Below are 26,094 nucleotides of genomic sequence, written 5' to 3'. Positions count from 1 at the left end.
GTTTCATCCTGACCCATCCTGATACTCTCTTCTAGAGTAAAAGTCAACAATACTGCTTCACCTGAGCGGAGGTTTCTGAGGGAACGTGAACTGCCACACCTGGCAGCACACAACCATGTTTCCTTTCAGCTTTGCTGCTGCAAACACATAGACTGTAATTTTTAATGAATTTACATGTTTATAGCGGAGTCTGTGAAGCTAAGCTGTATTTTCCCAAGAAGCAAAACTGGGAACAGAGATCCAAAGTCTGAAGCTCATACTAAAAAGAAAGGTCAAGGAGGCTCCCATTTAAAAGCAGAATTAACACATATCAGAAGAAAAAAATCAGGCAGCATCCATTGATGGTGAGGAGGAAAACATGCTACCTGATCATTTATTAGATGTGTTTAATAGAAAGGGAACCAATGCCTTATAGGTATAGATGTTAATATTCTACTGAAAACAAAATCACAACTTTGTTTACCATCGCTTAAATTTTAGTAAAAATAATTTTTAGTCTTAGTAAGCAAGCGTTAAACTCAGTGACACCATAAGGAAAAATACCTGTTGATCTGAAATTAAGGTCTTCATCCATCTTTATTAGGTCTAGCGATGATAAATCTTTCAGATTCTTCAAACATAACTCTGTTCAATTATAGAAAACATATTTTTAAGTTTAGTAAAATAAGGAATCAATGAAAATAAAAATTTACTATTAAATATATTGAAGATGTCTGCTGTAACATAATTGTTCTAGAAGAACTGGAGTCTTTTTTTTTATTAACTTGAGTATTTTTTATTTACATTTCGAATGTTATTCCCTTTCCCGGTTTCCCGGCCAACATCCCCCTAACCCCTCCCCCTCCCCTTCTTTATTGGTGTTCCCCTCCCCATCCTCCCCCCCATTGCCGCCCTCCCCCCAACAATCACGTTCACTGGGGGTTCAGTCTTAGCAGGACCAAGGGCTTCCCCTTCCACTGGTGCTCTTACTAGGATATTCATTGCTACCTATAAGGTCAGAGTCCAGGGTCAGTCCATGTATAGTCTTTAGGTAGTGGCTTAGTCCCTGGAAGCTCTGGTTGCTTGGCATTGTTGTTCATATGGAGTCTCGAGCCCCTTCAAGCATTTCCAGTTCTTTCTCTGATTCCTTCAACAGGGGTCCTGTTCTCAGTTCAGTGGTTTGCTGCTGGCATTCGCCTCTGTATTTGCTGTATTCTGGCTGTGTCTCTCAGGAGAGATCTACATCTGGCTCCTGTCGGTCTGCACTTCTTTGCTTCATCCATCTTGTCTAATTGGGTGGCTATATATTTATGGGCCACATGTGGGGCAGGCTCTGAATAGGTGTTCCTTCTGTCTCTGTTTTAATCTTTGCCTCTCTATTCCCTCAAAAGGGTATTCTTGTTCCCCTTTTAAAGAAGGAGTGAAGCATTCACATTTTGATCATCCGTCTTGAATTTCATGTGTTCTATGCATCTAGGGTAATTCAAGCATTTGGGCTAATAGCCACTTATCAATGAGTGCATACCATGTGTGTTTTTCTGTGATTGGGTTACCTCACTCAGGATGATATTTTCCAGTTCCAACCATTTGCCTATGAATTTCATAAAGTCGTTGTTTTTGATAGCTGAGTAATATTCCATTGTGTAGATGTACCACATTTTCTGTATCCATTCCTCTGTTGAAGGGCATCTGGGTTCTTTCCAGCTTCTGGCTATTATAAATAAGGCTGCTATGAACATAGTGGAGCACGTGTCTTTTTTATATGTTGGGGCATCTTTTGGGTATATGCCCAAGAGAGGTATAGCTGGGTCCTTGGGTAGTTCAATGTCCAATTTTCTGAGGAACCTCTAGACTGATTTCCAGAATGGTTGTACCAGTCTGCAATCCTACCAGCAATGGAGTAGTGTTTCTCTTTCTCCACCTCCTCGTCAGCATCTGCTGTCACCTGAGTTTTTGATCTTAGCCATTCTCACTGGTGTGAGGTGAAATCTCAGGGTTGTTTTGATTTGCATTTCCCTGATGACTAAAGATGTTGAACATTTCTTTAGGTGTTTCTCAGCCATTCGGCATTCCTCAGCTGTGAATTCTTTGTTTAGCTCTGAACCCCATTTTTTAATAGGGTTATTTGTCTCCCTGCGGTCTAACTTCTTGAGTTCTTTGTATATTTTGCATATAAGCCCTCTCTCTATCTGTTGTAGGATTGGTAAAGATCTTTTCCCAATCTGTTGGTTGGCGTTTTATCCTAACCACAGTGTCCTTTGCCTTACAGAAGCTTTGCAGTTTTATGAGATCCCATTTGTCGATTCTTGATCTTAGAGCATAAGCCATTGGTGTTTTGTTCAGGAAATTTTTTCCAGTGCCCATGTGTTTGAGATGCTTCCCCACTTTTTCTTCTATTAGTTTGAGTGTATCTGGTTTGATGTGGAGGTTCTTGATCCACATGGACTTAAGCTTTGTATAGGGTGATAAGCATGGATCGATCTGCAATCTTCTACATGTTGTCCTCCAGTTGAACCAGCACCATTTCTGAAAATGCTATCTTTTTTCCATTGGATGGTTTTGGCTCCTTTGTCAAAAATTAAGTGACCATAGGTGTGTGGGTTCATTTCTGGGTCTTCAATTCTATTCCATTGGTCTATCTGTCTGTCTCTATACCGATACCATGCAGTTTTTATCACTATTGCTCTGTAATACTGCTTGAGTTCAGGGATAGTGATTCCCCCTGAAGTCCTTTTATTGTTGAGGATAGTTTTAGCTAAGAACTGGAGTTTTTTATCCAAATTTTTTTATTTACATTTCAAATGTTATTCCCTTTCCCAGTTTCCCAGATATAAGCTCCCTATCCTGTCCCCCTCCCCTTCTTCTATAAGGGTGTTCCCCTCTCCATCCACCCCCTCTTCCCACCCTCCCAGCATTTCCCTACACTGTAGGGACAACCTTGGCAGGACCAAGGACTTCTCCTTCCATTGGTGCCCAACAAGGCCATCTTCTGCTCCATATACAATTGGAGCCAAGGGTCAGTTCATGATAGTCTTTGGGTTTAGTCCCTGGGAGCTCTGGTTGGTTGGCACTGTTGTTCTTATAGGGTTGCAAGCCCCTTCAGCTCTTTCAATCCTTTCTCTAATTCTTCCAATGGGGGTCCCATTCTCAGTTCAATGGTTTGCCACTAGCACTGGCCTCTGTATTTGACATGATCTGGTTGTGTCTCTCAGGAGACATCTATATCCAGTTCTGTCAGCATCCACTTCTTAGCTTCATCAATCTTATCTAGTTTTGGTGGCTGTGTATATATATGGGCCACATGTGGGGCAGGCTATGAATGGCTGTGCCTTCAGTCTCTGCTCCAAACTTTGCCTCCATTTCCCTCCCATGAATATTTTTGTTCCCCCTTTTAAGAAGGACTGAAGATTCCTCATTTTGTTCATCCTTTTTCTTGAGCTTCATGTGGTCTGTGGATTGTATGTATCTTGGGTAATTCACGCTTTTGGGCTAATATCCACTTATCAGTGAGTGCATACTCATGTGTGTTTTTCTGTGATTGGGTTACCTCACTCAGGATGATATTTTCTAATTCAATCCATTTGCCTATGAATTTCATGAAGTCATTGTTTTTGATAGCTGAGTAGTATTCCATTGTGTAGAAGTACCACATTTTCTGTATCCATTCCTCTGTTGAAGGGCATCTGTGTTCTTTCCAGTTTCTGACTATTATAAATAAGGCTGCTATGAACATAGTGGAGCATGTGTCTTTGTTGTATGTTGGGACAGCTTTTGAGTATATGCCCAGGAGACGTATAGCTGGGTCCTCAAGTAGTGTAATGTCCAATTTTCTGAGGAACCTCCAGACTGATTTCCAGAATGGTTGTACCAGTCTGCAATCCCACCAACAATGGAGGAGTGTTCCTCTTTCTCCACATCCTCTCCAGCATCTGTTGTCACCTGAGTTTTTTATCTTAGCCATTCTGACTGGTGTGAGTAGAATCTCAGGGTTGTTTTGACTTGCATTTCCCTGATGACTAAGGATGTTAGAACATTTCTTTAGGTGCTTCTCAGCCATTCTATGTTCCTCAACTGAGAATTCCTTGTTTAGCTCTGTACCGCATTTTTAATATGGTTGTTTGGCTCTCTGGAGTCTAACTTCTTGAGTTCTTTGTATATTTTGGATATTAGCCCTCTATCAGATTTAGGATTGGTAAAGATCTTTTCCTAATCTGCTGGTTGCAGATTTGTCCTAACCACAGTGTCCTTTGCCTTACAGAAGCTTTGCAGTTTTATGAGGTCCCACTTGTTGATTCTTGATCTTAGAGAATGAGCCATTGGTGTTTTGTCCAGGAAATTTTCCCCAGTGCCCATGTGACCGAGAATCTTCCCCACATTTTCTTCTATTAGTTGGAGTATATTTGGTGTGATGTGGAGGTCCTTGATCCACTTGGACTTAATCTTTGTACAGGGTGATAAAAATGGATTGATTTGCATTCTTATACATGCTGACCTCCAATTGAACCAGCACCATTTGCTGAAAATGCTATCTTTTTTCCATTGGATGGTTTTGGCTCCTTTGTCAAAGATCAATTGACCATAGATGTGTGGGATCATTTCTGGGTCTTCAATTCTATTCTACTGATCTACCTGTCTCTCTCTGTACCAAAACCATACAATTCTTAATCACTATTGCTCTGCAATACTGCTTGAAGTCAGGGATGGTGATTCCCCCAGAAGTTCTTTTATTCTTGAGTGTAGTTTTCAATATCCTGTGTTTTTTGTTATTACAAATGAATTTGCAAATTGCTTTTTCTATCTCTATGAGGAATTGAGTTGGAATTTTGATGGGGATTGCATTGAACCTGTAGAGTGCTTTTGGCAAAATGGCCATTTTTACTATATTAATCCTGTCAATCCGTGAGCATGGGAGATCTTTCCATTTTCTGAGATCTTCAATTTTGTTCTTCAGACACTTGAAGTTCTTGTCATACAGATCTTTCACTTGCTTGGTTAAAGTCACAACAAGGTATTTTATATCATTTGGGACTATTGTGAAGGGTGTCATTTCCCTAATTTCCTTCTCAGTCTGCTTATCCTTTGAACAGAGGAAGGCTACTGATTTGTTTGAGTTAATTTTATAACCAGCCACTTTGCTGAAGTTGTTTATCAGGCTTAGTAGTTCTCTGGTGGAACTTTTGGGGTTACTCAAGTATACTATCATATCATCTGCAAATAGTGATATTTTGACTTCTTCCTTTCCAATTTGTATCCCTTTGACCTCCTTTTTTTTTTTTTTTTTTTGGTTCTTTTTTTTTCCGGAGCTGGGGACGAACCCAGGGCCTTGCGCTTCCTAGGTAAGCGCTCTACCACTGAGCTAAATCCCCAGCCCCTTTGACCTCCTTTTGTTATCTGATTGCTCTGGCTAGGACTTCAAGTACTATATTGAATAAGTAGGGAGAGAATGGGCAGCCTTGTCTAGTCCCTGATTTTAGTGGGATTGCTTCAAATTTTTTTCCATTTAGTTTAATGTTAGCTACTGGTTTGCTGTATATTGCTTTCACTATGTTTAGGTATGGGCCTTGAATTCCTGATCTTTCCAGGGCTTTTATCATGAAGGGGTGTTGAATTTTGTCAAATGCTTTCTCAGCATCTAATGAAATGATCATGTGTTTTTTTTTCTTTGAGTTTGTTTATATAGTGGATTACATTGATGGAATTCCATATATTGAACCATCCTTGCATCCCTGGGATGAAGCCTACTTTATCATGATGGATAATTGTTTTGATGTGTTCTTGGATTCGGTTTGTGAGAATTTTATTGAGTATTTTTGAGTCAATATTCATAAGGGAAATTGATCTGAAGTTCTCTTTCTTTGTTGGGTCTTTGTGTGGTTTAGGTATAAGAGTAATTGTGGCTTCGTAGAAGGAATTTGGTAGTGCTCCGTCTGTTTCTATTTTGTGGAACAGTTTGGACAGTATTGGTATGAGGTCTTCTTTGAAGGTCTGATAGAATTCTGCACTAAACCCATCTAGTCCTGGGCTCTTTTTGGTTGGGAGACTTTTAATAACTGCTTCTATTTCTTTAGGAGTTATGGGGCTCTTTAGTTATGGTTTATCTGTTCCTGATTTAACTTTGGTACCTAGTATCTGTCTAGAAAATTGTCCATTTCCTCCAGATTTTCCAGTTTTGTTGAATATAGATTTTTGTAATAGGATCTGATGTTTTTTTAACTTCCTCAGATTCTGTTGTTATGTCTCCCTTTTCATTTCTGATTTTGTTAATTTGGACACAATCTCTGTGCCCTCTTGTTAGACTGGCTAAGGGTTTATCTATCTTGTTGACTTTCTTAAAGAACTAGCTCCTGGTTTTGTTGATTCTTTGTATAGTCCTATTTGTTTCTACTTGGTTGATTTCAGCACTGAGTTTGATTATTTCCTGCCTTCTACTCCTCTTGGGTGTATTTGCTTCTTTTTGTTCTAGAGCTTTTTAGGTGTGCTGTCAAGCTGATGATGTATGCTCTCTCCTGTTTCTTTTTGGAGGCACTTAGAGCTATGAGTTTTCATCTTAGCACTGCTTTCATTGTGTCCCATAAGTTTGGGCATGTTGTACCTTCATTTTCATTAAGAAATCTTTAATTTTGTTCTTTATTTCTTCCTTGACCAAGTTATCATTGAGTAGAGTGTTGTTCAACTTCCATGTATATGTGGGCTTTCTGTAATTTTTGGAGTCTTTTAAAAAGCAAGGAAAAGGGGTTGGGGATTTAGGTCAGTGGTAGAGCGCTTGCCTAGCAAGCACAAGGCCCTGGGTTCGGTCCCCAGCTCCGAAAAAAAGAAAAAAAGAAAAAAAGAAAAAAAAAAGCAAGGAAAAACTCAAAAACATAACATCCAATTAAATATGCTAAATATCATTCAGCACTTGGGACATTTGAAATGATATATATGTATTACTTTAATTAATTCTCAAAAATTAAAAAAACATGCAAAAATATCACTTACATATACACATTGGGAAACTAAAGAATTGAGGCTGAATTACTTGTTCCAGGTCTAGGGAACTGTTTTGTTATCTCTTCTCCATTGAGGCATTTATTTTTCTTTTAAACTTTTATCAAACATATAATAGCACAAAATGATACTGGCTGACACCCAAATTCAAAGGGCACCTACAGGTCAAGGAAATGTACAGGCACATAGATAGGATCCAGAAAAGTGGCAGAATGTATTCAGTAAAGATACAGTCCCAAGAAGGGAACAGGCTGGAGCAGGAAGAAATTTAACAGTTCCACTGCCTGACTTAACAGGGGGCTCGGGCCCTCTCCCTCCTGTGCACAGTGGAGCCCAGCGCCCTCTCCCTCATTTGCATGGTGGAACCCAAGGCATGCTCCACCTGTTGCATGCAGTTCCACACACAACTTCACAAGTGTCATTAACTTCCTAACTCTGCACCCAGCAGTGTGTACTTTAGCATCATATCGAACCATTTGCTGCTCTCTATCTACTTTTGTGTGATTTGAGAGGCTGCAGATGCCCACAGCAGAAGGGGTCATTACTGCTTCCTGTTTGCTACCCTCATTTTTCATAGTTGCCTTAGTAAGGTTATAACATTTATGGACCTCACTGCCCATTCTCTTGCTTCCAAAGTATAGAGTTAGAGTTCTACAAAATTTGTCTCAATCTCGCCAGTCTCACCCCTCATCCTGTTTGCTACTTTATTGGAAAAAAGCATTTATTTATTTTTTTTAGCTGATATGTTTTAGTTTTTTACTTATATTTCTCTGGAGAGGCTGCCATGTGTGCTTTCAGAAACCGCTGAATAGGAAGTAATGCTAATTCAAGCAAGTAACTGACAGGAACTAGTGAATGCCTTCTAATCATACCCTACTGCTTATCCTAATCATGTCCTCACTGCCCTGTGCAGAGTAGAGTAAGCAATGCACCCAGCCCAATCCTGAAGAGAGGAGCATATCATGTCCACTAACAGTCACTCAGTCACAGGGGATTCTTACTATCCTATATGCTGAGCATCACTCTAAGGTTTAAGTGTATAGTGGACAGTACACATTTCCTCATACATGTAGAGCTTGCATTTTAATGAAAAAAAAAAACCAATACTCAAGTAATACACTTTTGGTATTGGAAACTACTATAAAAAACTAAAGCTGAGAAATGTTTTTTTTTAAAATAATAGTTTTTAAGCACTTAACTAAGGTTTGCATGCATTTCTCATTTAGCCATATAATTTCTGTATAAAATATGGATATCCCTAGTTCTCATAATAAAGGCATTTTTTTCAAGAACAAGAAAAATAGTAATAACCACAACATGAAAGTTATTTTATCTTTAAATGAAATAGATTTAAATAAAACAGCAAGGAAGAGCTCTCTGAAATGTTGGCATTTGAACAGAGACTTGGTTGAAATAAAAGTCTAAGTCATGTAAAATACTTAAGAATGTTCCAAGAGCAAGGAGCAGAAGATGACAAGACCCTGAATGACAGTGAGCACACTGTAGCTAACATAGTGACAGTGAGCACACTGTAGCTAACATAGTGACAGTGAGCACACTGTAGATAACATAGCGACAGTGAGCACACAGTAGCTAACATAGCGACAGTGAGCACACTGTAGATAACATAGTGACAGTGGGCACACTGTAGCTAACATAGTGACAGTGGGCACACTGTAGCTAACATAGTGACAGTGAGCACACTGTAGCTAACATAGTGACAGTGGGCACACTGTAGCTAACATAGTGACAGTGAGCACACTGTAGCTAACATAGTGACAGTGAGCACACTGTAGCTAACATAGTGACAGTGGGCACACTGTAGCTAACATAGTGACAGTGGGCACACTGTAGCTAACATAGTGACAGTGGGCACACTGTAGCTAACATAGTGACAGTGAGCACACTGTAACTAACTTAGTGACAATGGGTACACTGTAACTATACAAGGACCAATTTGGAGATAAGAAAAAGAAATGAAGAAAGGGACAAGGAATGAAGTCAGAGACAGAGGCAGGAGCTGTCATGCTCTATCTTGTAGGCACTATGAAACTCTGCATTCTATTCTCGGAGTTACTATACAGCTCTTAGAGGTTACTGAGCAAGGAGCACAATCAGGCTTGGAACACAAGCCCTGTGCTACTGTCCTTCCTCCAAGGGAAATGCAGAGAAGAGTGGGCCCAGCACACTTGGACCTGAAGAAGCCAAGAGCCTCAGAATGGTCCCCTGGCCTTCAGCCTCTGTCCTAACTAGTTCCTAACATATTTATGCTTTAGGTGAGATAATTTATTACTTTATCCTTATCTCTGTATTTGTATTTGCCACATATAGCTATTCAGAGAACAAATTAAAATTACTATTGTTACTGGATCCAAAATTATTTACTTTTACTGAAAATCTCAACACAATGAAGACACAGCAATGTTTAATTCCAATAAATACTTTTTGAATTTTTATAATTTAAAAGATACATAGTAGGGGCTGGGGATTTAGCTCAGTGGTAGAGCGCTTACCTAGGAAGCGCAAGGCCCTGGATTCGGTCCCCAGCTCCAAAAAAAAAGAACCAAAAAAAAAAAAAAAAGATACATAGTAAAGTATTAAAGTTGAAATTTGAAAGGGAAATGTTACACAGATTTGAATAAGAATCCACAATAAATTCAGGATTATATTTTCAATTAAAATTAATCTAAAAAAATAAAGCATTTAATCTATTGGAAATGTTTTCAGAGATCAAGGTTATTTAAAAAACAGAACCAAAATTAGCCAAGTTTACACTTTATATAAAAGCAGATATTCTGACAGAATTAATCAGTAAATATAAAAAAACTAAACATGCCAAGTTTTGTGCATGAAAAATAAATATTTTTCTGACAAGTTCACTTTTTAAATAATTTACAAAAGCATATTCTTATTTCTTTAGTAACTAATATTTTCATTAAATTTTATACAATATATATATACATATATATTAAAAGGAAATATTTCTAACCTTGTAATTTTGCTTCAATTCCATCTTTGTTCAATCCAGATATAAAACCTGTAAGTGATAAAACTTTTATTTTAAAAAAAAAAATCAGTGGGGTTGTGGATTTAGCTCAGTGGTAGAGCGCTTGCCTAGCAAGCGCAAGGCCCTGGGTTCGGTCCTCAGCTCCGAAAAAAAAGAAAAAAAAATCAGTGTATTTAATTAGTCTTTATAGGTTCAATTTAAACCTCACATAAAAATTGCATCTACATTTTATATAGATTAATATCAGTTTAATGAGCTCAAAAAGGCTTAAATATTCATAGAACAAAACCACTATTTTGAAATCTTTTCAATATCAACTGACTATATCTTGTTTTCTTAACTGAATTAAGTAATCTGAAACTATTGAGCAAGAAGCATGTAGAATCAGTTTAAAGATCTTAAAGATCTTTTTATTATGTTTAATTATGTCTTCATGTCTGTGTGGTGAGTGCACTTGAGACAGGTGTACTTTTACTGAGGTGATCTATACATCCATCCACAAAACAACTGATTGAAACGTGGCATATTGATACACCTGGGTTTATACTGTAATAACAAAAGGAATTTGAAGCAATCCTATGAACACCATGAACTAAAAGAAACTGAAGCAAAAAAGGAAATACTTCCGTTTACCTCTAGTTCAAAAAATATAACAGAACATGAACATACTTGTGGAAAACCTTCTATATACTGGACTGTGGTATGTAGGTGTCTGTGTCTTCATATATATTTAATTTTACTTTTATATCAATATAATTTAACTTTTATACCTAAGATTTCTGTCATTTACTGTGATAATACAGTATAAAAAATTCACTACAAAATAAATTACTCACAAGGAGAAAGAAATGCAAAGTGGGACATAGATGAATTTTGCATAACACTGATAAAAAAGATACAAGTATACCCTCCACAGGGTATATGTGAATACAGTACTCTCAAGAACTGTTGACATCCATGTAAGCCACTAAGGACAATAACTTAGCAACGAGCACTATATTTAAAATGATGGGTACTCTGAGCTAGAAACTTCATTTCTAAGAAGTCAGCATGAAGATGAATCCACACATGTGCAGACACAGTGTTGATAACAGTGGGTAAGCTTAAGATGAGCATACGGGTAACTAGAACTGCTTAGACATGAGGGTGGGGCTGGTTAAGAGCTCACCTTCTCTTGCAGAGGGTCTGAGTTTGGTTCCCAGCACCCATGTCAGCAGCTCAACTTGCCTGTAACTCTAGCTCTCAGGGAGGTGGAGACAGGAGGATAACTAGGTAAGAAAGCTCAAGTTCGAGTTCAGTTAGAAACCCTCCCTCAAGGAGTGCACAGAGTGACCAAGGAGGACGTGTGGTACTTTCTTTTAGACTCTGCTCACTGCTACCTAGATATACATGCACACTCACCTGACAGACATATATACTACAAATACACAAGTAAAATAAATCCTTTTCATTTTAAAAACAGAATTATGGGGAAGTTTACCACCCCTAGGTAAATAACCAAGGGACGCTTAGTCAGCCTGCCCCACAGGGATGCATGCCCACCCATGTACACGGCTGCATTCATCACAACAGAAAGGGGCTGGGATGAATGGATAAAGAATAGACATACAGATACAATGGATTTTTTCTAGCCATAAAGAAAAATTAAATCATGAGATATGCAGGAAAATAAATGGTAATGAAGATCACTTCAGAGAAACAAGCCAGACTCATGCATGTAGTCCAGACTTAAGTGTGTGCGTGTGTTTGTGTGTGAAGGGATGGAAGCACAGGTGAGAAAGGGAGACCTTAAGGATGATGGAGAGGGTAATGGACCAGGAGAAATAATGCAGAAGGGACCCTGTCTGTCGGGATCTGACGCTCCAGTCACAGGGCTGTGGAGGAGGGAAAGCAGAGTAAGGAAGTAAACAAGAAAGCACGACAGGCATGAAGAACACGTCCCAGTGAAGCCTCTCTTACACTGTACACGCTAGCCTAGCACTTGATCAAACGGAAAGTCTCCAAACCATATGGGGGGAAACTACAAAGAGAAGTGCAGAACAGTGAAACAGGAGCAGCTTAAAATACAGTCACAGTGGTGGCATACAGCTCCGAGTGCTGAGAGGCTAGGGCCGGAGATTTTTGTGATTCATGGTTTGCCAAGGCCACACAGCAAATCCTTATGTTCTAAAGCAATGCTCCTAACAATTTCATACTCCTCCCTACAAAAACTGAACTGGGTTCCTCCCCCCTGCAGGTGGCCAAGACGAGTAACTTGTTTTGAACTAAGTGATGATGTGTGACTACAGTTACAAATAAGGAAATGCAGTTTTTACGTAGCCAGCCTGTCTTTTATTGCTCTTCCTGCAGGAAGAGAGATGCAGGAAAAGGCCACACTGAAAACAGAAAGCCTCTACAGCCTAGAGTTCCAAGATGTTGTGTTTTAAGTAATTTGTTAGAAAACGATTACAATGGGACATTGTTTGCATAAAAATGGAAAATTATACCTTATTTGCTTTTATGATTTGTGTTCTTATTAAATTGGAAGATGAACAGCTACAAATTTAGAATGAGAGAGCAGCTGAATGATAAATATGAGAAAAGTAAGAACTTTAAAGCTTTAACTTATGTTAAATTAGTTTATATACTTGACTTTTTCTTCCACTTTTTAACAGTGTTGGTTTCAAAGTTTATTAAAGGACTAGGAGTAGAGCAGACAGTGTACTCTCATTTTGCCTACTCTTACCTCTGAATATATTGGTTACTGGTACTATTTTTTCTGTTGCTTATTAGTTTCTGCAATCTATTCTGTAACAGTACAAACAGAAACCCCGAAATCTCCAGGTCGGAGTAACGAACCATAGTGAGATGGGTTTTTCAGAGCTCTGATATACAGCAGTGTGGACCGGATCCAGTCCAGGGCGATGCTCACATCTGTGATGGTGTGCAGCACTATCTCTGCGTTCAGGTGCTCAATAAGATGTCTGTGCAAACTGACGGGGGAACTGCATGGTTAATGTGAATTTCAAGTACATAAATATTACTTTGTAAGCTTTAATAATATATATAAATGTTAGTTGCTCTTTAATTAATAATCAATGAAAAGTTTTTCAAAATAAAACAGAAAATCTTAAAAAGGCAGTCAAGATCTCTAAAGAATTGAGGTTTCTCCTTACTTCACAGATCTAAAATACACGTTTTTGTAAAGGCCACTGTGGTAATAGTAGTGAGGATTATGTCCTACTTTCCCAAAGAGGAGTGCTCACTGCACACTGAGACCATCCCAGATATTATTCTCTCATTATAAAATGAAGCTCAAGGTATGAAAACATTTCTCTTACTGAGAGTAAATTTAAAATTACAACATTCTCATAAGTTATAATATACTAATAATTAAAAAGACCTTATTACTTTTTAGGATTTTATAACAAAGATATGTACTATTGTGTACATATAATAATATAATATATATATAATAATCACTAGATAACTCTGTTGTCTTTAAATAAATCTATTTAATTACATAAGTTTTACAGTTAAATTGTTAGACTATTCCAAGAAAATGGCCTTAGGAAATCCCTAAACCGAATTTCCTTTCCATACATTAAAGGAGAAACAAGTCAGACTAGTTACCTTTCTTTGGGAACTGCTCTCCTTACCTGCTTTCCACAGTGTCATTACAAGCTAGCATCTGAACGTACTTCTCTCTTGTACTTAGTCGGGTCATAATAACTGCAGTAGCTGTGGTGTCAAACTGCAACAGAGCACAGAGACTGGAGAGACTGAGCACACACAGGCCAGCACCTTCTCCTCAGAACTTTCATTTCACACTGAATGGAAAGGACTAAAATCAACTACTGAATTTTTTTTGGGGGGGGGTTCTTTTTTTTTGGAGCTGGGGACCGAACCCAGGGCCTTGTGCTTCCTAGGTAAGCGCTCTACCACTGAGCTAAATCCCCAGCCCCCTGAATTTTAATATTAACAAAAGTTTAATTTAAAAAAATCTCTCAAGTATCTTCCAAGTAAATATCACTTTTGTTTCAATATAACTTAATTTTGACAATGTTAAAGTCAAAATAAATCTCTGTAAACTGAATAAAAATTTAAGATTTAATGTAGTTTTCATATATGCTGATAAGCTAAAGTCATCTGAAAGGAGAGAATCTCACTTAAGAAATGGGATGAGGAAATGTTGGAGGGTAGACTGGGTAACGACTGGACTGCAAAAAGAGATTAAAGGTAATTTTTAAAAAAGAATACGTAACATCACAATTAAAGGTATACTAGTTGACAAGTTCTCTTTCATCCCTCAACTACTGAAGTAAACTAGAAAACAAAAATAAAGTAGACAAAAAAAAAAAAAAGAGGCAGGACTGCAGACAAGCCTGTGTGGGGGAGGGCCTGGCCCATTGTGGGCGGGGCCATCCTTTGGCAGTGGTCCTGGGCTCTGTAAGAGGCAGCTGAGCCAGCCATGGGGTGTCAGCCAGTGAGCAGCACCCTCCATGGCCTCTGCATCAGCTCCTGCCTCCAGGTTCTGCCCTGTGTGAGTTCCTGTCCTGGCTTCCTTCAGTGATGAACTGAAGTGTGAATATGGAAGTGTGAGCCAAATAAACCCTTTCCTCCCCAGCTCGCTCTTGATCAAAACGGTGTTTCATCACAGCATAACTACAATGCCGCATAATTTGATACATTTAATTTATCCCCTAAAATTAAAAACTTGTGTGATATAACATTTTTATACTTTAAAATTGATTTTCTTCCAGGATGTTCTCTTCCGCATTCAAACATTTAATTATAACATTTAATGCTACAACCCTGGGATGTTTCACATTCTTTACTGCACAACGGCCCTTCACAGGGAGAAACTGCCTGTCTAAAACGCCAAGATTAATCTCAGTGCTGAAGAGGCGGGACCAGAACAAGGGCCAGTCTGAGTTCAACCTCAACTACATATAGAGATCTACTTCCTAAAATAAACCGCGAGTGACCAAACCCCTTCATTCACACAAAAAGGTGAGATGGAAAGGCCCTTTAAAACCCCTTTCACACGACCGTCATTCACAGAGAGCAGCTTAGAGAAAGCTGGAATACGAAGGCTATCTAAGTCTTTTTATGTTTATTCCACCACTAAGGTTGATTCTTAAATTGTTATTTTTCAATATTATCTAATTTGAAATGCAAATTAAAACCACACAAGCCCCCTTCTTTGCTATATTTAGAATGTCCAAAAAAAAAAAAAAAAAAAGGGAAAAGAAAAGCTATTGTCCCTTACCTGGGGCCTGCCAGCTCTTCCAATCATCTGCAGGATGTCTGTCTCGCTGTACTCTTCAAAGGCACCTCCAGTGTAGTGCATGGTGGACTTTATAACGACCAGGTGAGCCGGCAAGTTCACTCCCATAGCTAGAGTACTTGTAGTAACTATCAGATCGAATGATAACAAGCCGTAGAACTTTATTGTCCTGGGAGGATATTTGCTTATAAATATATACTGATAAAAATGGACTGAAAACTCTAAGAAATTTAGGAAAAGGCATAATGTACCCTAAAAACAAAACAGCTAATACGTTATTTTCAAGTTGCCCTATGTTCAATAAAATGATAAAGAATTCAACCTTACAAAAAATTTACTGTAATACACATGTACAGTTCTCTTTAAGTTCTTGGAAGAAATAGAATTATTTAAGCTTTTTTCTCTTAAAATATTTTTTCAGAATATTTTAACATCTATAAGAAATATGTTTTACTTACAAAGAACTGGTAGATCTCCAGAAGTAAACAACTCTTCAACCAATTTTCTATCTGACAGCTCCATTCCAGCATGATGGTAACCAACACCGTACACCAAGGTATCTACAGTAGGAGCACACTGCCTGTCGGCCACTGCTGCATGCACCAGTCCTGACATGCCATTCCAAAGAATCTCTAGGCAGGAGGCACATCTGAGACTGCAGAGTCAGTTTCCAGAACAAAAAGGGAAACTTGTCTTTAAACCTACCTTTTAGCTTTGAATCCCTTATAGAATATGCAGACTTCTGCAACCTATTAAAATATAAAATTAATGTCATTCTCTGTAACATTAGGAAATTCTGAAATAGTTTATTATTTTAAAAAGAGACTTTCACAACACCATCATCTGAAAGTTATCTTTAAAAAAAAAACAAAACAAATAAAACAAAAATCCACAGCTCTGACAAGTTTTATGAAAGGAAACCCTCTTCACATACACTCTCTGAGTCTGTCCTGGCGGGGTTCCAACAGTATGGGATTCCCCTGGGCAGTGGAAGCCAGGTGCATCTGTAGCAGGAGGAGGCACTGAAAGCCCTCTTTGAACAGCAGAGCCTATGTCAGGGCAGCAGAGTAAAGTGGGGAAGGAGCGTGGGAGGAGGAACAGAAGCAAAGCACACTGTACTAAATGCCTTACAATTGTGTGCCCACAGGGCAGGGGCAGCATGGGATATTTAGCTTTCCTATTCAGTGTGTTAGCTGTAACATTAAACCAAAAATTTAGAAAAAATGCAAATACGTAGTATATGCATGAGGTCAGAACAAGAAACCAACGCCATAACTTTCCTAATAATGTTTGTAAGAAACAAGAAGTTTCGGGCCTGCTTTAGTGACAGCACAGAGATGAGGGCAGAAGGACCGAGGCACAAGCTGTGCCAGTGCTGCAAAGCAGAAGCAAAGCCAGGCTGGGGAGGCCAGTGGTACAGCACCTGCCTTCCCCACACAGGGCTCTCCCTCAGTTCCTAGTGTCGCAGTGATGGAAGAAAGGCCAACCTTTAAAACTCTACTGCATCATTAGTAAGTGAAACACTGAAACAAACAAACAAAGAAGTAGGCATAGCTTTCTACTGCGCTCTGTCCTTCTCCCTGCCATTGGCATATATTCATAAGGACATTTCCTTTATGAAAAAAACAAAAAACAAAAGACAACAAAAACCCAAAAAACAAAAAACAAGCTTAAGGAGAGGAGGAAATTATGAAAGTTTTGATAATTTTAGAAAGGAATTCTGGGTGGTCTTAGGGATATCTAAGAAACCCCGTGTTGTTGTTTTCTGTCTTTATTGTAGCTATGAAACTATTAGGTATGATTTTCTCAGTCACGATTTTCTCTAAGGCAAAGCGACATGTCACGTCACTGATAACACAGCTGTGCTGCACACAGGGACTTCAGAAATGTCGCCTTGTCTAACTGTCACATTGTTGTGATAAGCTAGTTTATTCTCATATACTGAGACTGGTTGTTGAAGACATGGACGGCATTGATTCTAAGTACGCTGAGGCGCTCCTGTAATCCCAGTGTTCAGGAGGCAGAGGCAAGATTGCCTCAGCTACACAGCAAGACCCCGTTTCAAACATAAAGTAAAACTGGAAGGCTGAGCGTGTAACTCCTGACAGCCCGACTGTCTGCGTAATGAAGCCCTGGTTTTCATCTATAGTGCTGAAAAGAATGAATGCAGAAAGAAAGAAAGAAAGAAAGAAAGAAAGGAGGGAGGGAGGGAGGGAGGGAGGGAGGGAGGGAGGGAGGGAGGGAGGAAGGGAGGCAGGCAAGTTGAAACTGAGAGAAATGACGTGCCTGACAGCACATAGTGGCAAACATGGAGTGCTATAATTCACATCCGTGTCTGTAATGTGACGACTTCCAATGCTGGCATTTCATTGCTGAAAACAATTGAAATTATAAAAAATGATGAGGATAAAAAAAGTGGTGGGAGGGGTGAAGCAGAAACCTTCCTGAGCAATGAGGGAAGAAGAGGGATGGGAAGAGGAGGTAAAGCGCTGCATGTGTGTCTGCTCAAGAGAACAACCGTGTGAGACAAACAGCTTCACTGTGTGCAGTGGGGAGAGGGAGGGGTGTGTGTCCTGCTCTAAGGGAGCCCACAGCCTGTCTCTCATGGAAAGGTTCAGCTAAAAACACAGTAGTGTTTGCCTAAGAAGACACAGAGTCTATGCAAATAAAACTCCTATAGCACAAAGAATTCCACACGCCTTCATCATCGTCTGTGAGCGGGGAGACACACACTTCTTATTCTGACTAAAGGTGACAGACAGCACAACTGTCCACTGTGTTCACTCCCAGCAAGGAGAGGTTCCGAGTTATTTACAGCTACCCAGTCCTCTCTCCCCTATACCACACTTTTGTCTTTAACTCCACTTTTACATTTTCTCACTCAGTCCATAAAGCACTGATATTGTTACTGTACACATAAGAGGTCTAGGCTTCAAGACCAGGTTAAGGGGTAAGCCATGTTCTTGTGTCACCTACGTGAGCCCCAAAAGTCCTTCCCTTTGCACACACCGTAGTTTCTGCTCCACGGTGATGATAAACTTAGCGTCCTTCACAAGAACAGAAGCAGCCTGCTGCACACCTTTCCTCGTTGCACAAAACTGAAAACAAATCAGAGGATTACATATCACTCAGGCTAACAACTCAACACCACTCCCCAAAACAGCAGCTGAGAGTCCATACCACGAGTGTGGGCTTCTGATCGGAGTACGTTCGTATAACACTGTACACTTTATAGTTGAGGGCTAAATCAAACTTGAATTCAGTTTGGTTACTACTACTGGGGAAACCCAGGACCACTTTCTGAAGTTTCACAGGTCTGTGGCTCTCATCCATTTTCAGACACACAGCAGGTCTCTCCCCATCTGAAAGCCATTCTGCGATCTGAGAAAAACAGAAGCATGTACTTTTTTTCTAGTAAAGTTCTATAGCTAAAAACAACACACTTTAGATCACTTTAAAGTCAAGGTCTGAAAGGATTTAATCAAATCTTTTGTCAACATTACGTATTTTACTAATATTACTCTACATTGGTAAATGCTACCAATGTCAGTGTTCAAGGCTGTAGCACCTTCATATGGTAGAGTTCTGACTAGTCATTAGTACTCTGTTTACAGTCCCTCATAAGAGACCAGCATAGAATTACAATCATTCTGATCATAAAAATCAAAGTCCCTGTGGCACTGTACCTCCTGGTCACTGCTCAGAACTATTCCTGAAAAAGCCGAAACCTCTGAATTCCCTAAACACTAGCAACATGGTAGCAAAGCAATGGCTGTCTTATGTTGGTCTTCTAATCAAGGGACAAATAAGCTGTTTAAAAATACCCATCTGTGTGTGTGCGCATGTGTGTGCATGTGCTATGCATGTATGGGGGCCTGAGGGGACAGAAGAGTGCATCAGATCTCTGGGATCTGGAGTTACAGCAGTTGTGAGGTCCTGACATGGCAGCAGTGACTGAACTGTGATCCTCTAGAAGACCGGGAAGGGGTCTTAAGCTCTTGACTCATTTCTCCAGACCCCAAATAAACTCTTGTGAGATGGCAGTGCCAAAAGCACATTTCAGAGGCAATCTTTGAATTAATGATCAGTGACTGGTTCTGTGGCAAGTGGTTGCACGGTGTTTTACACATGCTGACAGTGAATGGCCTGGCATCAGACGCCCCAGGTCTGACCCAGGTGGGTGAGGTCAATTGAGTTTTCATTCTCACCTTTGTGGATCACTGCCAGCATGGACTCCTGCAGCGTCACAGCAAACAGCAAATTTAAGACATGTTTCCATTGACATTCTTTACAGAGGGTAACTGGCTTCTTCCACAAAGATAGGTATTGTTGACTCAGAAAACAGTGCCCAAGATTTTGGGTCTAGGGAGAATGACTGGGGTAACACAAAGTCTGTGGGCATCAGGATTGGCCTAAGATAGCACAGAAGTCACTTGGGCTGTTGTGATGCACAAGTGACATGACTCATAAGGATGGATTTTCATGGTCTAGAACCAAGTCTCACGATTTAGGTAGAAAGGGTAGAAAGCAAAACATAAATTCTGGGGCCCTTGGGGGTGCTGACTGAGGGAAGGTAAAGCATGGGCAGGTTATAAGGTGCACATTTCTTCCCCAGCCTTCCCAGAGCAACATGCAAGCACCTCACTCCTCTGAAAGACAATCCATGTGTCTGACCTTTGTCTGACCTTTCCAGGCTTCTCCAGGGCTTGACTATGTGCCCTCTACACCCTATCTACCCACTTAAAATAATAAACATTCCATGTGGCTCTTTACCATGAACAAAACCAGAATAAGAATTTAAAGATAAAAACAAAATTTGCCACTGGAAGAGACAATATAGCAATTATTTACAAAAGTAATTTCTAAGTATTACCAAAACCATAATAGGCTGGGAAGTAAATAGGAGTGAGAAAAGGTACGACTGTATACTAGCTTCTAAGAAGACTGAGTCTGGAGAGATGGATCACAGGTAAAGGGCACCAGCTGCTCTTCCAGAGGACCTACGTTCAGTTCCTAGCACCCACACGGCAGCTCACGAGCATCTACAACTCCAGTTCTAGAGGATCCAACACCTTCAACTGGCCTCCAAGAGCACCAAGCATGTGCAAACATACACGCATGCAAAACATATAGCATACATATCACAAAATGCAGTTTGCTTAGTAATTAAAGAAAAGGTCATACGTGATTATAGAATAATAGTGCAAACCACTATTATCTTTTAGTCTCTTGTAGTAATTTTCCCCTCTGTGACTTACTGCCTCCGTCTACTATCCTAGGCATAGTCCTGGGAGCTTCTACCCTCCATACAGTCTAATCTAGGCCTAGCTCTGAGACTCACTGCTGAATAAGCTCCCTTCCCCAGTTCTTTCTGCTCTCTGGCTGGGTAGTCAACTCAGCTGTGCTGGCTCAAACTCCTCTTCAAGCTGACTGACTGAATCTGGCTTCTCTCTCAGCATGGCTGATTTGCTCTGCTTGGCCTCAAAATAATCTGCTCTAATCCTCTGGCTCCTTCTCATTCTCTGCTTACTCTGTCTTCATCCGTGTATAGCTTGTTCTTTCTGTAACCTGTCTTCTGTAAAATTCTCCTGGTAAAACCATCTCCTTTTTTTTCTCTCTGTGTTCTCTTAAGCAGCCTCTTTCCTGTATGTTCTCATGAGAGCTGGGCAAATCCTAGTCTGTCAAATCATACGTAACACATTACTAGCCAAGTTATAAAGTACCTGAAATAGGTAAAACTATGAATTTTAGATAAAAGCAAATAACAGATTTGTACTGAAAACATTTTATTAAATTTTATCAAATTTTATGGCTATATAACTTTATTACATCAATGAAATCTGGCACTAACTTTCTACATACACTTTCCTACTAAACTTATTAACTGACCAAAAGGAAATATCTTCTCTGAGATCAAATTGACTAACTATTCCACAGACAATAAAAAGGGAAGCAGGTGAAGAGTCCGACTTACATCCTCAGCATTGGGAATTGTTGCTGATACAGCTACAAACCTCACTGGAGCAGGGCTGGCGTTTTCTAAGGTCTTAGATAAAGACTGGACAGTTTTCATTCTGCTTACTACAACCTCAAGAGTTGGACCACGGTTTTCATCTTTAATAACATGCACCTAAGCAAGAAATCAAGAGAGAATATTAAGTATAAAACTAAAAATGTATTTAATCAACTAAAATAAACAGTAATAATAATATTAATTCTTTTCCTTGAAAAATAGGCATTTTCCATTTTAAGGGACTAAATACCCATTTTACTAACATGTCTTTTATTTCTATCCTTTTTAAATATCATCTTATGTTCATCTCTAAAAGTGAGTGTGTTTACTACCTCATCAATGAGAAACAGGCGAACCAGTTGGATGAAGGAGTTGTCTCTCCACTTCCTAGTCATACTGTCCCACTTCTCCTATAGAAAAGAGCACACATAGTCTGATCTAACAGGAAACTACAAGTATTTAAAGTATTATTAGGACACTGATATATTTTATCAGACATATTACAAACCAAGGGCAAGCAATGTTTTGGTTGAGTTTTTAAAATCTCCCCAAAGAGACGAGGATTAAAAGTTACTTGAATGATTTTAAGAGTCTTAAAACACCTGGTCTTTAGTCTTTGAAAATTATTTAGCCATATATTTATTAAACCACAAGTCACATCTTTTCATATTTATGTGTGTGGATACTCTGCTTGAATGTATGTGTATGCCACATACGCATGAATGCCAGTGAAGACCAGAAAAGGACATCAGACATCCCGATTTGGGGTTATAGATGGTTGTGGGCCACCATGTCAGTACTGGGAATCACACTCAGGTGCCCTGGAAGAGCAGCAGTGCTCTGAACCACTGAGCCATCTCTGTAGGCGGCTAATTAGGCCTTGTTAAGCCCTATCAAGCAAGGTTCTTCTTCTGTAAGACACACTTGGACAAATAAATATGAGGGATAAATTATCCACACTTACGACTGGTTTGGTTTACTCACTGTTCACATGTGACCTCATTTCTTGTCCGTTTCCTGAATACTAGTGCTTTTATGGTCATTTGTTTACACTGAAAATACATGCTTATGTTTTGCATTTCTCTTTAATAATTTTTCTTAATTAACATAGATATTCTCAAGTAAATATGAAATATAAATAATACTCACTGGAGTTGTCATAATTATATTGGCATGCTGAATCTCAAACAGGTCATCCATTACTGTATCTCCAGTAAGTTCTTTACAGGTCAAGCCTATCGGTCCAAATTTTTCTTTCCAGTCATCAAACCGCTGACTACAAAGGGCTTTTATTGGTGCCACTAAAATAATATATTTATTTTGAACACCAGTATAATTTTTAAATGTTTTCTTAAAGTCTATTAATAAAACCAAGCTAAAAACACATTTGTTGCTATATAATATTGACAAAGTAAAAACTAACAATACAAACGTAGTAAGCTATAAAAGTAATCACCAAGAAAAACTGAAAATTGAAACAGAAGTGATCGCTCAGGCAATCTAAAAACAGGAGAGATGGAGCAAGTGATCACTGCTTTTCATGAGAAGACTTTTGTGATTACTTATTTCTTTAAATTGTGTACATATACTAGTTTTGGGATATTTACAAAATATACACCTAAAAAGGAGAATAGATGTTTCTATGTAAAACTATAAGATATATGATCATTTGTTCATGTTGACTATCCTCTTTTAATAAGTGTAAAGTTCAAATCCTCGATTCAAATATTTTTATGTACAACTTTAGAAAAATGTTTCAATTTAATGTAAGACATGAATCCAATCGTGGCGTGTTTTTATTAAAATGCAGAGAGGGCTGGAGTTATAGTGCAGTTGTAGAGCTCTTACCGAGCATGTGCGGAGCTCAGTGTCTAGCACCACAAACACACAAAGAAGAACAAAGGTGTGGGAGAATTGGTCGGCTAGTAGTGCTCAGTGATAAAGTGCTGTCTACTGGTTTAGTCGCAGCTCCGCAACTAAATAAATTAATGTTTTTAATGTCTGAGCTACCAAATAATAATGTCTATGCCTGGAATTAACTTTGTTTCTGCTTCAACCTTTGATTTATATACTTACTGTAAACAACTTTCATGTTCAGCCACGGCAATGGTGCTTCCATTAACAATCTTGTTATTGCTAGCTCAAACACCACAGTTTTCCCAGAACCAGTGGGGGCACAAATCACAAAATTCCGATCTGTGTAAAGAAGCTGAGATAAAATTGAACCAATTACTAATATGTGGAATTTTTATATAAATTTTCAATTTTCTAGAAAATGTGCTTTAAGAAGATTGGGAGTATTGCTTCAAGCATGTTTACCTCTGTGACTCCTAAGTGTAGTCCTGTTCTAGACATTTCAATCTCAATAACAATACATTTTCTCATATTGTACTATTTTGTCAAAATGATATGCTGGATCTAAGTCAAAGCCATTCCTTTACCCTTCAATGAAATTCTTATAAATTTAATAAATACAAACCAATCCCCCATATGACTCATATGCACTCACTTAACAAGTATTTTCTAGTCTCTCAAGACATACAGGACCACAGCTAGTGAGAAGATGAAGATAATTAAACAAGTATAAGATACTTACATCATCAAAGGCTTTGGACTGTATATAGTTGAAGTAAGGGAATTCTTTGAATACACTTCTAAATTTTGCAGCTTAGAATAATATTAAGGAGTTAAATATTTCAGAATTAAAAATGTTTACCTTTAATTTAAAAATTCAGTTTTGGTGCTGTTGACTCACAGTATCTAATAATAAGGCATCTTACTAATTATGCATCTAAAGAACGGAAGGGAGCTGGAGAGACGGCTAGGCAGTTAAGCGCATTTGTTCTTGCAGAGACCTGGGTTCGATTCCTAGTACCCACCTGGAGGCTCACATTACATGGGATCTGATACTGTCTCCTGACCTTTTCAGGCACAAGCTATACATGTTGTATAACACATAGGCAAAATGCTCGTGCAAATAAGATTTTTTTTAAAGTAAAAAATGAAAATGATTCTACTCTGCTTCCACAATCCTTATTCTAAAAAGAACTTGTAATATCCACATGGGAAAACCAAGGGTTATATAAGGGCTGGAACTTGAGAGTTAAACACAACGAAGGAGATCTGAGTATTTGGAGACATGCCCATGCCCATCAGAACTACTTTTAGTTTGTTCTTTTCTTGTTTTGACTAAGACACTCGACTTTTATATTTTCTTTAGCGCTCAATTTTTCACTTATTAGTTGCTGAGCTGGCTGCACTTCATTAGTGGAGGTGTATTTCTGGTCAGTTAGTCTTGAATCCCTTCATTTTTTGTGTTATTTTTGTTTAATTGTAACCATCGGCATATTTACTTAATAAGATGAACTTGGATCACCTTCCCCTGTTAGAAAGTTTAGAGACAGTAGTAAGACGTGGGAGTAATTCGTTTTCCCATTCTCTGCAGCAGTGGTTCCCACCTATGGGTTGTGTCCCTCTGGGGCGCTGTCCGAAGACCCTTCCATAGGGTTGCCTACGACCATCGGGAAACACAGATTGTTTACATTACGACTCAGAACAGAAGCAGAATTACAGATCTGAAGTGGCAACAAAACAGTTTCATGGCTGAGAGTCAGAACAGAAGGAAGTGTATTAAAGGGTCCAGCATTGGGAAGGTTGCCCGCCACTGCTCTAAGGTGAGACTGCTGCCAGCCTCGGGGATTTTTAATGGCAGTCTTCTTATGAAGTTGCAATTAATCACCTACATTCATTACCACTATATGCAGAATGTATTACGAGATCTAGAAATCTACAAAAAAGAATGAGTTTCTATCACTAGGGCCTTTAAAGCTTATTAGAGGGTAAGATGATGGTTTAGTAGTTAAGAGTACTTGTTTTCTTGCAGAGAACCCAAATTCTGCTCTAGCACCAACAGCAGGCAGCTCACAAACACATGTGATCTAGTTCCAGTGACCCATTGCCCTCTTTTGGTCTCTATGAACTGCATGCAGGTAGTACACATACAGGTACACACATACAAATTAAAGCACATTAAAAATTAAAAATTATATTTGAAAGCACAGTTGTCTAACAACTATTTTATAAGGTATTTATTAAGTACTCAAGGGTTGTTGTAGTAATGCTTTTAAAACTTTTACATCAGATTTATATGACTTCTGTGTCTAAATTTCCCCTTTCCCTCCAAGAAAATGGCTACAAGGCCCTACATCCTATTCCCAACTCTTCCTCTGCAAGCTCCTATGAGCCTTTATTGCTCTGACTTCAGATCCTCTGTCCTTTAACCTCATACTCTTCTCCTCTAGTTATAATGGACTCTACTATTCAGAAACCTCAGCCCTGTACCTGCCATGACATCTTTCCTCAGCCTTTATGCTTCATTCTTCTCTCGAATTTCCTTCTCTCTCCCCTTATTGCTTACTCCTCACCATGTTAAGAAGGCTTTCCTGTTTGTTTCATTAAATTTAATATTCTGAGCCTTCAATGCCAACTGTCCCAACTTCATTCTCCTTTATGTTTCCTTACAATTCTTCAGATCTAAATCACTCTTTCCTACCATTGCAAGAACAGTAACTCAAGGACAAGGGTTCACTCTTCTCTTAACTGGCACATTCCACAAGCTCACAACAGTGCCTAAAGTAAATAGATTGCACTTACTAAATCGGATAGTTAATTTCTAAATTATTACTTCATTTTACTTTCAGCATGTCCTAATATTGCCATATATATATATATATATGTGTGTGTGTATATATATATATATATATATATATATATATATATATATATATATATATATACAGACAAGCAGGTACACATATACATACAAATGAAAATAAAAAC

At 38.8% G+C, this 26,094-nt stretch overlaps 1 protein-coding gene across 7 annotated transcripts in view; it reads right to left on the bottom strand.

Moving 5' to 3' along the window:
* Hfm1 (helicase for meiosis 1) overlaps positions 1 to 26,094 on the bottom strand; it is a 106,465-nt gene that overhangs the window by 61,624 nt on the left and 18,747 nt on the right. For 5 of the 7 annotated variants that reach the window (XM_017599385.3, XM_063273649.1, XM_008769948.4 and 2 more), the window contains exons 7-20: positions 23,852 to 23,922; positions 23,332 to 23,464; positions 22,405 to 22,556; positions 21,588 to 21,665; positions 21,217 to 21,372; positions 18,423 to 18,623; positions 18,252 to 18,340; positions 15,948 to 15,991; positions 15,701 to 15,802; positions 15,225 to 15,370; positions 13,612 to 13,706; positions 12,812 to 12,945; positions 9,956 to 10,003; positions 544 to 624 (exon numbers count right to left, since the gene is read on the bottom strand). In XM_017599385.3, the coding sequence (XP_017454874.1) occupies positions 544 to 624; positions 9,956 to 10,003; positions 12,812 to 12,945; positions 13,612 to 13,706; positions 15,225 to 15,370; positions 15,701 to 15,802; positions 15,948 to 15,991; positions 18,252 to 18,340; positions 18,423 to 18,623; positions 21,217 to 21,372; positions 21,588 to 21,665; positions 22,405 to 22,556; positions 23,332 to 23,464; positions 23,852 to 23,922 (1,530 nt within the window). Of the gene's footprint in view, positions 1 to 543; positions 625 to 9,955; positions 10,004 to 12,811; positions 12,946 to 13,611; positions 13,707 to 15,224; positions 15,371 to 15,700; positions 15,803 to 15,947; positions 15,992 to 18,251; positions 18,341 to 18,422; positions 18,624 to 21,216; positions 21,373 to 21,587; positions 21,666 to 22,404; positions 22,557 to 23,331; positions 23,465 to 23,851; positions 23,923 to 26,094 lie in introns of those variants that run through there. The other 2 variants (XM_039092478.2, XM_039092479.2) reach the window with 2 other exon arrangements.

The sequence above is a fragment of the Rattus norvegicus genome, chromosome 14 (genome assembly GCF_036323735.1).
Source record: "Rattus norvegicus strain BN/NHsdMcwi chromosome 14, GRCr8, whole genome shotgun sequence".
NCBI lineage: Eukaryota > Metazoa > Chordata > Mammalia > Rodentia > Muridae > Rattus > Rattus norvegicus.
Note: the sequence above shows the minus strand (reverse complement) of the source record. Positions and strands in the feature narration are given on the sequence as shown.